At 38.2% G+C, this 15402-nt stretch overlaps 1 protein-coding gene across 3 annotated transcripts; it reads left to right on the plus strand.

The window, feature by feature from the left end:
• On the plus strand, nt 1-14928 carry LOC132158244 (myocardin-like). Of its 3 annotated transcripts, XM_059567576.1 has the most exons (16): nt 1-292; nt 1532-1687; nt 5313-5369; nt 5578-5633; nt 6245-6311; nt 6723-6848; nt 7947-8125; nt 8798-8948; nt 9089-9386; nt 10112-10250; nt 10736-10909; nt 10961-11173; nt 11329-11442; nt 13659-13796; nt 13930-13984; nt 14185-14928. In XM_059567576.1, exons 2-16 carry the CDS (start codon nt 1633-1635, stop codon nt 14607-14609), a joined length of 2247 nt encoding a protein of 748 aa, XP_059423559.1. In that variant the 5' UTR covers nt 1-292; nt 1532-1632; the 3' UTR covers nt 14610-14928. The 3 variants fall into 3 exon arrangements, with proteins under 3 accessions (XP_059423559.1, XP_059423557.1, XP_059423558.1); XM_059567574.1 differs by having other exon boundaries at nt 10736-11173; XM_059567575.1 differs by having other exon boundaries at nt 8801-8948; nt 10736-11173.
• Nucleotides 14929-15402: the final 474 nt, after the last annotated feature.

Genomic DNA, 15402 nt, shown 5'->3' on the forward strand with positions numbered 1-15402 from the left:
CCTCTGTGTGGGGGTAGAGAGAGAGAGAGAGAGAGGTGTACAGGGTGAATTCTGCGTGGAAGAAAAGAGGAAGAAACAGAGGGCCCTTTTCTCCCTAGATTCACCTGTGGAAGGGAATTAACAAACAGGCGATAAGAAGATAAGGAACAACCTTGTCATTGAGCTTTGCTTCGGTTTAACGTGCATCAAGTTCTGCCCTCGTTCTCCACCGCGATCACAAATCTCTCTCTCTCTCCACTTTAATCTCTGTTCAACGCCACTCTGACAAAACTCGGGGGAGTTCAGTCTGACTGTGAGTATTCATTTCCATTTATCCTATTGTGTTTATACATTTATCTATGAATATATATGTTCTTTTGTGAAGGCATCTGGGTGCTTATGTCTGTAAAGACTCTGACACTAGAAGTTTCTGTGATCTTCATCTAAGGCCAATTTGTTGCTTCAGTACTTGTAGTCAGTGGGTGCAGTTCTGATTATCACTGAAGAGAGATGTACAGTTTGAAAAAACATTGAAGTACTTGAAATCCAGCTCTAGGGCACATATATAAAACCAATTATTTCTGTAACTCAAGCCTCTGTACATACACTCACTCTCATCTGCTCCAACAGGCCACTTTATCCTTGGCTAGTTGAGCAAAAATCCCTCCCACTTGAATAGTTTAAAAAAGATAGTTCATCCAAAAATTAAAACTGTATCATTATTTACTCACCCTCATGTTGTTTCAAACCTGTATGACTTTCTGTGGAACACACACACACAAACACACCCACCCAAATGTTATTTTCCACTAAAACTGTAACACTTCAAGAAGTAATCCTTATGAGTCAAAGTAATCCTTATGAATCAGATGAACCAAATTCTTGTGCATATGGGACGACATGAAAGAAAAATGAGAATTTTCATTTTTGTGTGAACTAACAATTTAAAGCTTCAAAAAGGGTTTGAAAGCACTATATAAGTATTGCATATCTCATCTCATCTGCACTGTATTCCAAGTTTTTTAAAGCCGTGTGATAGCTTTGTTTGTGGAACAGACCAAAATGGACCATTATTCAATCCTCTGTTGAACTCTGATTCATGGACAACTCATTGTGAATCAGTCTGGCTCAAAAGAATGATTTGTTTATGAATCGTGCCATGGACTGCTAGGGTGGACATTGTTTTCTTGATTTACGACTTCAAAAATTTTCTTTTTCTTAAACCGTAAAAATCACATGGCTTCAGAAGGCTTGTAATACAGTGCAAGGGCCACTTGTATGGTGTTTCTGCTTTCTGTTTAAAGCTTGAAAGCTCTAGTCACTATTCATTGCATAAAGAAAAAAAGGAAATCTGCTGTGTTTTATTAAGTGGTGCTGTTTACTGCCTCTTAGTATAGCAGAATAGTGTTAGATTCGGATTCCTCTTGTTTCTGTCAGTCATACACAGACAACACCAGTTGCTTGTGTTCCTGTGTTTTTCCCTCTCTGTCTTGATGGCAAATAGGATACGTTCAGGCCTGCTGTGACTCCCCTTTGCTTTCCTTTTCTTCAGTGAGAGGAAAGGGCATTAGAAACCATCATAAGTATCTGCCCTGCAGGAGGAAGACGTATCTTTAAAGCCCCCACCCCTTCTTCCCCTGCTGTCTCTCCAATATGACCTTGCTGGCGTCTGAGAGGTCACTGCTCATCCGCAATAAGTTTCGCTCAGGTAAGAACAAAGGAAGGATCACAATCTGTATTCAAGCTGGTTTTGAAAGCCTATATGTGTAGCTGTCTGTCCACTCTGGTTGGTGATGTGAGTCCTGATGATGCTCCTAGTGGCTATTTTGATGATGGAGTCTGAAAATCTGTGCAGCGTTGGAAACCTAGGTGAATGTAGCTGGTCTTACAGAGCAGCTGGCAAAAGATGAGGGTGGTTGCTTGAATACATAGAATGAAACTGATATTTAGATGAAATGCAGCTCTATTAAAAAGTGAGTCATGACCAGTGTTCTGTTCGGGGTAATGCATTGCAATTAAGTTAAGTTACATAATCAGATTACTTTTTAAGTAACAAGTAAAGTTACGCATTACTTTGAAATTTATAAGAAAGTTATTGCAAGTTTCTTTGTTTTCCAAATTAGTCACTGACACCTCTCCTGGCCCCGTGTTGAGAGAAATGGGGAGTAGCAGAGGCAGAAGCACTTCCATCAGGTTAAGGCTTATTAGTTTCACCTTTGTTGTGAAAGGGCCTGTACAGTTGCCAAAAATATAAACTTTGGGTTTTTTGTTATGAAAAATGTTCAAGTCTAGCTTAGGTGACTAAAAGTAACATCCACAACATGCTGCTGTGAGCATGTAAAAAATACTGATCTATACAGGTGGTGCTGGGGAAGACGCTGCTACTGCTACAGCTAACACTAGCCAAGTATTTTAATGTTTAACAGCCAGCTCATTGGCTACCAATACACGAGAGAACCAGTCAGCTGTTTCATGTGATAATGATGTCATTATGTCATACTGAGTTAGATCTATTGGACTGCGCCATCTAGAGTTTCATGCCAGAACTTTGCATTTTCCCCAACATTAACTGCTAATTCAGTTTATATGAATTTCAATTGATTATCATTGGAATTTAAAAGTATTCGCTAATGAATTCTGAATGGCTGATATGATATGGACCTCCAAATTTTACCAACCAACCCATCTTCACGAGGTTCCACAATATCTCATACTTCCCCATATTGTACAAATGTGGCCGGCAAAACGGTCCTCCCTGAAGGACATGTGGACAGTGGACAGATTGTCTTTGTTGGTTCCCATCTGTGGTTGGAACCCCTTCAAAAGCGCTGCCCTCTCTTCTTGGGTTCCCTATAAACATCCTGCTGGCAAGATTCTCAGACAAATGTCCAGCAGCACTCTCTGGTACTGACAAGAATCTGCCATCAAAAATGCATTGAATTGACACTTTTTTAAAACAGTTCAAAAAGTATTAAAAAAAGGGACTGACATTTTTAAAAGGAAGATCACATCCATAGACAGCAAGGAAAATGTAATGCAATCTTGTTCTGCTCTGGTACTGATTCTGAAATCAGCTGTGACCTTGGATAGACAAAGATGGCTGCCTGTCTGACAAATCCATGGTGTAAACAAAGAGTAAATTAATAAAACAGAATTTGGAAAACAATTATTCAATTCAATTATTTCATATGGGCTTTAAATTAGTCTTTATGCTTTAACAATTCATCAACATAAACAAAACTGAGGTAATTTGCCAATATTTATATGTATAAATCTATGTTTATGAAACAGACATATTTAAATTATTATATATCTATAAAATTATATCTTTTTCATTATTTCTTTACAGTCTGTGTCTATTTTTTTTGCAAGATATAATGCATCTTCTTGTATTTGTATTTAATGATGATTTTATAAGAATACAGACTTTTTAGAAAATCAATATATAGTAGTCAATATATACAAAAAGATATATACTTAAATCTTACCCTGTGTTGTTTTAATTTCTAAACACTGAAGTTTGTTTGAAAAATTCGATTTGATTTAAAATTGTATTTGATTGTTTGTTCTTTTTTAATATCACACTCCAACAAATCTGAAAGATATCAACTGAATAGCTATCCTGAGAAATAACCCTGGTCTCTGTGGCAGCCGTATTGCAGATTTTTTTCTTCTTTCAGGATTAAATGAACCCCCCCCCCCACACACAGATATTATTATTATATTATTCAGGTTGTGAATCCAAAAGGCAAGCTGTTAAAAAGAATAGTCAAAAACATTTCTAAGATTTCAGTGATAATGTAAAACAAATGCATAAATTAGAAAAAGGGTACAAAACCATATCCAAGAGTCTGGGTATCTCAGGGGACACAGGGACACTTTTGGCTCAATTATCAGGAAACGGAGGCTTCATCACACTGCCCAGACTCTGCCTTAGAAAAGGTCAACCTCTAAACTTTCTGCACAAATAATAAGGATACTTACAGAAGCTACAGAGAAGCCAACAATCACTTTGAAAGAGTTCAGTAGCTGAGAATGGAGTAAAATCGCACTTTTTAATGTAGAGAAATACTGCAAAAGGAACTGCTGAAAGATGCCAGGACTTATGCTATGGTAATACATATTTAGCCCAAATTACATATTAATTCTCTCATTTCTGCCCAAAATAGCTTTACTCAATATCAAAATGCTGGGATCAAATATGCAGTTAATGGTTTGAGTGAAGTGTTGAACTTCAGAATATTTTAGTATTTGGTTGTTCTTGGTTTGTTCATTTTAGTGTAACTTTTCTTCATTGTACATGATTAGATTATATGTTGGAAATTTTCCCAGATTATACAGTGAATTTAGAAAATATTAAAATATGAGGATATTTCTGAGAACATGCATGATTCATCATGAGGGAAGTAACATAAGACGTGGTAGCAATAACAAATTTCAAACATTGTATAGAATAGTACAATCTAGTACAGCAAGGGATATAAGAAATACAAAACTAATTGAATTTAAAACGTTAAATATATATTAGGTTGTTTTTAATATGTATATAATCTAGCCATTTTTGATAGTGATATACAGGTGGTACAGTAAGTAGTATATCACTTGAACTATCATTATGCATCTATGCAATTATGTTGTCAGAGCACACCAGTCATTGTCATTACTATAAGTTGCTGTGACACTCAGTGAATTTTTTATCCCAGTATTCTAACCTGATTTGGTTTGATGCCACTCAGCAAGTCATTCTCTTCCAGAGTAAAGTAAAATCAGGAAGAATTTACTTAGCACGACTGACAGCGAGAGAGGGAGTGAAAGACCGAGAAAGAGAGAGAGAGAGCGAGAGAGCAGGACAGCTGGATGGGGGATGGGAAGGTGACAGAAATAGACATTCAGAGGGATAAATAGTTACCCCCCCCCCACTTCCTCTCACGTCCACTCTCAGATCTCAAAACTCAGCACAGAGGTGCATCATGGGATAAGCCACCATACCTCATGACTCCTCCCACCTCTGACCTAGCTGTAATTCACCTGCTGGTTCAAGCATTTTTATGTTTGTGAAGAAGTGTAAAACTTCTTTATAAGTGTCACAAACAGTGTTGGTGAACAATGTAAGTTTGAAGTGCCTAATTCATATCTATCATTTATGATCATCAGAATGGTGAAATTTACTTGTAATATATTGGGTTTACAGTCATAAATTAAGCTATATGATTCACAGAGAAAATCTGCACTTTCCTTAAGGTGGGAAACTCAGGCTTGAGAGTTTTCTGCAATACAAAAAGGATTGTAAATATTGTTTTCGGTGCATAATAATACATATACCGTATTTTCAGTTCTGCAGTTGAGAATACAGAACCGCAGACAGCAGAATGAACTTAATGCAGAGTCTGGTGAGTCTGTGTGTGTTTATTTTGATTGTGCTTAGCCACAGGCAGTCTATGAAATTTCCCTTTACGGGGCAGGAAAATCATATTATATTTGATTCACATTTTTCAAACCAGCGTGATTGCTCTGTTTATGCATTTCATCTCTACATATTAGCTTTATGACAGCTTGTCTCCTCCTTTTGTTTATTCTCCCATTCTCTGTCCTTTATAGGTACAAAGGCCTCCGTCCCTGATAAAGTTAGGGAGAAAGAAGCCAGCAGTGGTTTGGTGAGTCATTATCTATCTGTGTCCATGGAGAAATAGTAAAATATAGAGCTAGCAGCAACCAAAACCTAAAATAAATGTCTCCTTGAAACAACTAATTAATTAGGAAGGAAGGAGGAGTTCCAGAATAAAACATACTAGGGTTGGATCGAATAGATTCCTCTCTTGACACACTCCAGTAACAGTATGTGTGTGCCTTTGGTTTATCTGAAAACAGACTGACGTGAAACAGGGTGCCAGTGTAGATAAGCAAACTACTCAGTGATGCCAAAACAGTCTGATAACTGACAGGAGTGGGTCTTCAACCTCTTTAGCATAATTTAATGTTTGTAATTACATGTCTAGTTACTGTCGTAAACTATTAGTATTAGCCGTGAAACACTGTTAGCACTGTTAATTATGTTTAGTAAGACAGTAAACAGCAGCTGGTTCAAGATAATTACTGTCAGGAGGGAAAAATGGTCTTACAGGAGAATATTACCATCCAATCGTTTTTTTATTGTTTTGTTTTTTCACCTTTGTGCTATCTTTCAGTAACTATTGGAGACATTAAGGTTTGCTGTTTTTGTTGACATTTGCTGATGTTGATTTGACTGGGCTGTTTCTCATTGCAGCATCAGACTGAAGATGTTCCCACTCAGAAGTCGCCCCCTAGTGGTCTGACTGCTCAAACTGACCCAGGTGATGCATGATCCATGGCCATTGAGAGTTTGCCAATAGTTCCTCCTGACCTTCAGTCTTAAAAGAATATCCCAGTACCAGTACTGAACAGAGCTGTAACCTTAAAGCTTTAAAGCTGGAATGAGCGGTCTGTCCTTTAGCCATGCACACATCCATCAGTCCCCATTCATCAAACAGCTCTTTGTGTTTGCAAAGTCATTCAACTGAAGGTCCTTATGCACTTATTATCAGTAGCTTTCTGTATGAATGAATATATGTCTTTAAAATATTCATCCTCTTCTCCTCTCTTATTATAAAGCAGAGCAATTGATCTGCCATTCACATTCCCCATCTTTCACTATTCATTTTGTTCTCTCTCTGATTCTAGTTTCTCGTTCTCACTTTCTCTTTACGTATGTCTCTCGCTCACAGACAGGAGTTATAGAGGAGCTCACAGGCAAAAGAAGGCCCGTCTGGCTGAGGATCTGAGTAAGAAAATCCAGAGTCAGCCTGGACCACTTGAACTCTTGCAGAGGCATATTCTGCCTCTAGAGAACAGTGAGTCCTTGAAAATAACTGAAAACGATGCCTCACAAACTAAGCACAAACTTAAGCTAAATATTTTATATACATAGACGAACAAACACACAAGCACGCACAGACAAACACGCTCTTATAGTTTATTACTACTTATTACTATATTTTTTTATACTTTTTTATTTTATATTTATTCATATATAAATTCTTGTAATTGTAACATGGTTGCTTTTTAAACAGAAAATTAAATAATGTTAGCAGAATTTACACGGTTCAGCTATTTGTGTGACAGTATATATATACCTGTATATACAGATATACAGTTAAAACACCAGACAGAGGTAAATGAACAGTAACAAAGAGACAGTATATAAAAATTGCAAAAACAAAACATGGAATATTTCAGAGTAAAGGCTAAGCTAGAAGGTTAATTAGTTAGCGATACATGCTAAACTTGTATGCTAAGTGGTTATTTTGTAAACATAAGCCAACAAAAACAAAAAAGAAATTAAATTTCACAGTTTATAGTTTGGGTTAAGTAGTATTATATGTAACATAATTTAAAAGTCATAATAAATTAATATATATATTAATTTAGAGGTTTAATATATATATATATATATATATATATATATATATATATATATATATATATATATATATATATATATATATATATATATATATATATATATATATATATATATATATATATATATGCATTGCTATTACAGATAAAGTTTCAATTATCTACTTTCATCAGTGGTTTAACCATTAATTTTATGTAGATACCAGAACCATTTTTTGTGTGTGTGTGCACAGAAAACAAAAATAATTACTTCATTCAACAATTTCTTCTCTTCTTTGGAATGACATTAGGGTGAGTATGGCAAAATTTAAATTTTTGGCTGAACTATCCCTTACGCTTGTGGACATTTTCAATCTGGCCCCGTCTCTTCCTCCCACTTTGCTTGTAACTTATAAATGAATACTTCTCACAAGGTATCATTGTTTAAACAAACCTTGCATTACAGTTACACATTTCCACAAATAGCAGCATTTAACTTACATAGAGAATTGTTCAGAAAAGCCAACATTTTTTATTTTCCTTTGCCTCAGCTGCTTCATTGCCATCAGATGTCTTTGAAGATGACAACTACTCGTCTGCCTCTGCATCTCCCGAGCAACTCGGGATGCACCAGTCTCCTGGCTTATCATCATCACCTGGGCAAGGAGGTGACCAATCGCTTAGTGATGTGTCATCTGTTGCTACGCCCATCAGCCCAAACAGTGTACAGGTATAAGAGGCATAAAACACCTACACAATATCAGGGTGTGCTCACACTAGGCAATCTTAACCAAGCCTGAGTGCGTTTGAACACTAAAACCCATCGCTCCAGACTTCCACTTGGGCACGGTTCGTTTAGACGTACCTGGCCTGGTTGGAAGAGATGGGCCATAGCACGGTCCAGTTGGACTCGGGCGCAGTGCGCATGTAGTGTGAGTGCTAAATAGCTTCTATTTGTGTGATCTACTGTCGTCATTATGACCACAAACATAATATTACTACTACTACACTACACTTTTCAATTAATTTAATTCAATCAAGTATATTTATGTTTTTAATGTGTCTTGTTCTCAACTTATTGTTGAACTGGAATTAGTCTGTTATTTAAAGCTGCAAATTATTTCATTAACGTCAGCTGCCTCTTTTTTTTCAGTTTAAAAAAGTAGTGAGCAATTTTGTGAACAATGTGGCACTATCAAAATATTTCTCTGTTTATATAAGCATTGCTACCAGCCAAACATACAGCAGCAGCATTGGGTTAGTCAGTGATATGAGATTGAGTACCATCTGTCCTGTGCTACTAGTAACGAAGACATTATGCATTACACGTTTACATTCATGTTAGAAAGCTGGAAAATTGTGGTTTTCGAATTTTCACCAAAATCAACTCATCTTTTAAAAGCAGTGTAGATTGGCATTGCTCCCGGGAACCGAGGGCATCAGCCAACCAATGACCATGACTGTAACAGGGTCAAACTCCATATCAACAACTGGGAGACCCAAGGGGATGTACATGCCCTCCCAGACACCAGCACTGCTGCCAAAGATACGCACTCACACAGAGATGTGAATAAATGATTTGATTAACTCATCGCCACATTTAATTCCTCATTATTTCTCTCATCCACTTGCTCATGTCATTTTTCTAAATTATATTGCTCCCATTCTCTCTTCGTATGCCTCAAGACAGCACAGCCTTCAGCTCCACCTTCTCATTCCATTCTGGGTGGGTCCTTAACTTCATCCCGCCCTCCGCGGCCACGAAAGCCTCGCGATTCAAAACCTAAAATGAGGAAGTTGAAATATCATCAGTACATTCCCCCAGATCAAAGGACTGGGACTGGAAGCGGAGCAGGAAGTGCTTCACAAAAGAATAATAGTAGTCGGTCTCCGCCCACTGACTCCTCTCACTCCCACCTCTTGCAACAACAGCAGGTGTTCTTACAACTACAAATTCTTAACCAGCAACAACAGCCCCCTGTGACAAACAGGTAAACCTCCAAACAAAGCACTAAAGAAGTAAACATGGTTAGTACAACTAAGTCCGGGTTCACGTGTAAAGTTTTTGCAGATTCAGGTATTATCACATTGACATTTTAAGAAAAAGCCATGGCACATCAAGAACATCATTCTTTTATGTCTGTAATGTATATTTTACTCAGTTGATCCCCCAGGTAGATGAGATTACACAGGTTGTTCCAATCACAACAACCTCACTCTGAAACATATGCCTTCCTATTGAAAGTAGATGCATAACAAATAAGATGTAAACAAATATGGATGTAGAGAAGCTGCCTGCCATAGTTGATGGTGCAGCTCTGGCATCATAGTCTGATGGTAAAATATTAGTCTGTAAACATCAAATAAATTGTGAAATCAACTCCCAACACTTGAACTCCAAAAATCTCCAGGCTGGCTCTAATGGGAGACAACTAGCACAGACTTACCTCAACTGCAAATCGAGGCGAAAGTCAGGGCTACAGTTGAGTAGTGCAATCCAGTCCTGTGTGATGAAAGACTGATAGTTTTACACTATAATGATAAATCTTTTGCGATCATGACATTTATCCCCAGGCAGCAAAATCATAGTTAAAATTGTACAGTGCAAACCTGGCTTTAGAGATGCTAGTCTGTGATCTAAATGGTAAAAATCTACTTAAAGATAGTTATCCCAAAAGACTAATTTTTATACTCCTATTATACATCCAAACAATAGTGAGAATCATCTGAAGATTTCTGGAACTACGCCTCAAAGTTCCCCTAAATCTGGAACACCATCAACAAACCCGTCTACTCCTGATACAAGTCCCATCCACCAGGCAGAGTTACTGCCCTTAAACCTTGATGACTTAACAGTAAGAATCTCATTAAGATGACTCACTCTAGATCAGGGGTGTCCAAATCTACTCTTGGAGGTTTACTTTTTCTGCAGATTTCAATTCCAACACACCTGCCTGTTATTTTTAAGTAGGCTACATCCGAATGCTTAGGCGACTTAATTGTTGTCTTAGCTTTCCTATCAGACAATGACTTGCACATAAAGATACTTCCGAAAACTGAAGGGACTGCAGTAGAGAGGATATCACAATAAATTGTTTTTAGATATGCCTTTTTGCCTTCCTACCTCCTTACTTTTCAGCTCTCAGACACAACTGTAATCCTGAACACCTTGATTACCGAGTTCAAGTGTGTTTGATTAGGGTTGGAACTAAACTCTGCAGGACAGGGGCATTCCAGGAGTAGGTGTGGATACCCCTGCTTTAGATTTTCTGGTTATCATAAACTGTTTGTAAGAACAACCTTTGTACAAAACATTGAATTTATTTCTTCTCCTTCTCAGGTGTCAGTTCTTCGGCAGCAGTTGCGGAAACGTGGACTCCCAGTTTCTGGCACTAAGCCTGCATTATTAGAGAGACTTCGTCCTTTCCAGATGCCTCGTCCCTCATTAACACCTGCGCCGCTTTGCCAGCTAGGGGCCAAGCTAGAGTCAACCCACCCTGCCAGCCTCAAACAACTCCCTACCAGCTTAGACCCCTCCGCCAACCCTGCACCAATGTACATCAACCCTTCGGGTTTAGCAGAGCAAAGCCTAGGTAGTGATAGTTACCTCACTTCTCCTTCATCTGCTGGCTCCAGCCCAAACTTACATAGATCCTCCCCTCCAATGCCCTCTGGTACTACTTGGAGGCCAGGCCAGGCAGTAGATGAACTTAGTGTGGAGCTGGAAATGAGAGAGAGGATGAGGAGCAGACCAAGAGGAGGAGCAAAGGACACTCAGGTGTGTTTGAATACTTGGCTAAGAGGTGAAGTTTTTGGAATTTGTAGCATTTCTTAATTTTGGAACTTTTTATTTTCTTTTTTTGTGGTGGCTCTATTTAGTTACAAGTACTTTTAGCATTTAATGTACTATTTCATTTCTTCTGTTTCCTCCAGCTGTGTGAAAGTTCCCTTCATCCCTTCCTGCAACAGGAGACAGGATGCACCAGAGGGAAACCAGACACAGGTGGACAGGAACTGCTCTTTTCGTACTGTGCTGGTGATGGAAAAGTATGTACTTTGAGTATTTAGTAAGACAGAATGGGGACCTACATTATTAAATTGCATCATGCTGTATCAAGGTATCTTATTGTTCAAGAAACTATGGGTGATATTAGACCACCCTGTTGAAAAAACAAAAAAAAAACATGCATATGTTGGTTGGGTATGTTTTGAAGAATGGCAGGTGGTTATAAGGTAGTTTAAGCTTGTTATGTGCTGGTCTTAGACTGGTCCTAAGCAACTAGCTCCTGCTAAGGACCGGCTCATAACCAGCTTATAACCAGCTTAGGACCAGTTTAAACCTGCTCATGACCAACTAAGGAGCAGCTTAAACCAGCTCAAGCCACACAGCAAAATCTCCAGTGTTAATTTAACACTCTGACTGTGGACTCATATAAACTCTGAAGCAGTGTTAAAAATAACACTGAAGCAGAGTTGAAGTTAATGAGATAATTAAGAAGTTACTTGAGTTATGATTGACCATTATTGAAGACACCTGATGTTAACAAGCAAGATCAACAAACAAGAAAATCATAATTTGTGTGTCACCATTATAGTGGACAGTGTTTGCTTTAGTTGGGATCTTGACCCTTCAGTTATCAACTTCAGATTTTGTATGGTTGTGGCAACTAACTTATAACATACAGGCAGACCGGAGCAAAGGCAATCATGTGGTATTGATTGTGTTTTGACCTAGTTGTCATGGATTGACCTGAATGCCTGAGTTGGGCTTTCTTTATTGTACGCATAAATTAGGCGAAAAAAAAGAGATCCAGTATTTTTAGCATAATATGTTTTTAAAAGTTAGTTCTATATAAAGAAAGAATTCTTTATTTTAGACACACAGACATCAAGAATCAGCATGAGCATCACAACAATGGTGACAATCAAAAAAGCATGTTGTAGCCAATAAAAACTCATCCATGGCTCCCATCATGCATTGCGGCATGAATAAATTATGAGCTGAATTGTCTTTGAAACTTTTTATTCTAACTATATTTTATTTTTGCTGTTTTTATGTGAATTTTTAGTATCTAGTTTTGTGATGTTCAGAGTAGATCTGTTTATCTGAATATGCTGTTTGTCACCATTGTTGAGATTCATGCGCTGATTCTTTTTATCTGTGTGTGCCTAAAATAAAAAATCTTTAATAATAATAATACAAAAAAATCAGAATCGGTTGCTGGAGATGCCTACAAAATGTATAGAAAATACAGACTCCTTCATTGTAGAATCAAAGCTATTACAATCAATAACGGAAGCTGTACTGAGAGAAAAAACTGTAAATGAGTTCAGTGATTCAGGTCAAACAACGTTTACATTAAAACATAATCATCACCACCCGATGACTTTTGCTCTTGACCTGCCAAGCTAATTTTTAAACTAAAAAGTCACAAGCCAAGATCCCAACTAAAACAAACACTAACCACTATAATGGTGACACACAAATTGTGATTTTCTTGTTTGTTGATTCTACTTGTTAACATCAGGTGTCTTCAATAATGGTCAATCATAACTCAATTAACTTCTTAATTATCTCATTAACTTCAACTCTGCTTCAGTGTTACTTTTAACACTGCTTCAGAGTTTATATGAGTCCACACTCAGAGTGTTAAATTAACACTGGAGATTTTGCTGTGCAGCAGCCATGCTTCGAAACATATTTAACCATCATATACAGGCAAATACAACAACAATGTACATATACACACACACACACACACACACACACACACACACACACATATATATACAGTACAGACCAAAAGTTTTCACACACCTTCTCATTCAAAGAGTTTTCTTTATTTTCATGACTATGAAAATTGTAGAGTCACACTGAAGGCATCAAGGGCTATTTGACCAAGAAGGAGAGTGATGGGGTGCTGCGCTCATCAAGAGAATGCCAAGAGTGTGCAAAGCAGTAATCAAAGCAAAAGGTGGCTTTTTTGAAGAACATAGAATATGACATATTTTCAGTTTTTCACACTTTTTTGTTATGTATATAATTCCATATATAATTCCATGTGTTAATTCATAGTTTTGATGCCTTCAGTGTGAATCTAAAATTTTCATAGTCATGAACATAAAGAAAACTCTTTGAATGAGAAGGTGTGTCCAAACTTTTGGTCTGTACTTTATGTGTATATATATATATATATATATATATATTTCACCATTTCACATCATACAAGAAAGCAATTCTTTGTATTTATTCCTAATATTAGGTGAACTGCTGCCAGCTTTGTGATGTGATTGGTCAAGACTTCGATTTGCCCATGCAAATCACTGCCAGTCCAGCACAAGCATCACCCACTGTTCGGAGTCTGGAAGAGGAACTACAGGAGGCCATTCAAAGAGTGCAGGTGAGTGTTTTTGAGTTTGTGTGCTGTCTGACAATTACCTATGTTATGCAGCTATTGATGTACTGATTGCTGTTAATCAACAATGAGCACTAAGCGTTCGACTTCCTGTCCACTCTTTCTTTCACCATGTAAGATGGACCCTAATCAATCCATAGATGACATTTTGGACGAGACTATTAGTTGTTCAGGTGAGTGAAATTTGACTAGAGCCAGCTGAAGCTTTTTAGGACAGAGGAAGCAAATATATTGCTTACTAATGGCAAAACAGGTACAAGCTGTCATTTTAGGTTGGCCAGGCTACTGCTGCTCACACTTTGCAAATAGGTTATATCCAATTAACATTTCAAACACCATGAATTCACCATAAAATCATGTTTTTATCTTTCAGATAACTCTTCACTGATCACAGACTTCCAGTCAGCCACTACCATCCTTTCAGGCTCTTCCCCTGCCCCACAGCCTGACCAATCACAGTCCACCAAGCGCCAAAGAGACTACAACTTCCTGTCCTCTCCTCTGTGCTCTTCGCTTCTTTTAGAGCTTCCTCCCTCACCTAGCAATGGTCCACCCCTCAGTTCAACACCAGCTCCCCTTCCTCCTCCCCCCATCTGCACCACTCCACCATCCAGCTCACTGTCCAGGAAAAGAAGGTCAGAGGTTCCTGATTTTGACCCCGCTGATTGGCTGGAGTCCTTGACCTCTGGCCTGCAACCGCTCACGCCCCCCACCGCCCCATTTCTAGAGAGCAATTTTGGCCTTGACTCAGACCTGAACGTCAACAGGGTCCTTGACCTGATGGTGGAGCAATGGTGAGGAAGGGGTGTAGTGTGTGCCTGTATGTGCGTATGGCTAATTGGATGCATGATTGGAAATTAACCAACTTTCAAATCATCTGCCCTCAAGAGAAGTCTCCCTTATCCTTTCAAACGTTCCCCTGTTTTTGCATCCATTCATCTCTGTCAATTGATGTGACCAAACAGATCTGACTGGTGTTGACTGCTAACCTCTACTCCACGCAATGTCGAGAGAAAGAGGGAAATGGAAAAACAGATATGCTTTGGTAACTCATACAGAAAGATCCACAGAGAGCATGTGCACATACGCCACACTTTCACAATGACTTGTATTTTTTTATAAAAGCTTAAAAAGTGAAAAAAGAATATATTATGCAAAAACGCGGGTTTTCCCATTGATTTGCCTCTTGCTTCAGCGCCAGACAAACTGTCGGCATGTGGCAAGTGTGTGGAGCAGTGGGAGCTTCAAACAATCTGTGTGTATTTGCAGGGAAGTGTATGCGCTCCCTGTATGTGTGAGTATGCTTCTCTTGGTTGCTTTATCTGTGTGTATGTGTTCGTGTTGGCGCATACACGCTTACAAGCATATTCTGTATTTATAATTTCAATGCACCAGGTGCCTAAAGCATCAAAATGCACTTGTTTCTGTTTATACTGGTGTACATTTTTCCATTTGGTGTTGAGTTATGTTATGCTTTGTCTGGACTACTGCATCATGGGACTGATGTTCACTCAAAACCATTGACCCAACAACCGATCCTCTAAAGATTTTGGGGCAGAATAAGTCATGCTACCTTTAGGCACCAATATAG

The sequence above is a fragment of the Carassius carassius genome, chromosome 15 (assembly GCF_963082965.1).
Source record: "Carassius carassius chromosome 15, fCarCar2.1, whole genome shotgun sequence".
Lineage (NCBI taxonomy): Eukaryota > Metazoa > Chordata > Actinopteri > Cypriniformes > Cyprinidae > Carassius > Carassius carassius.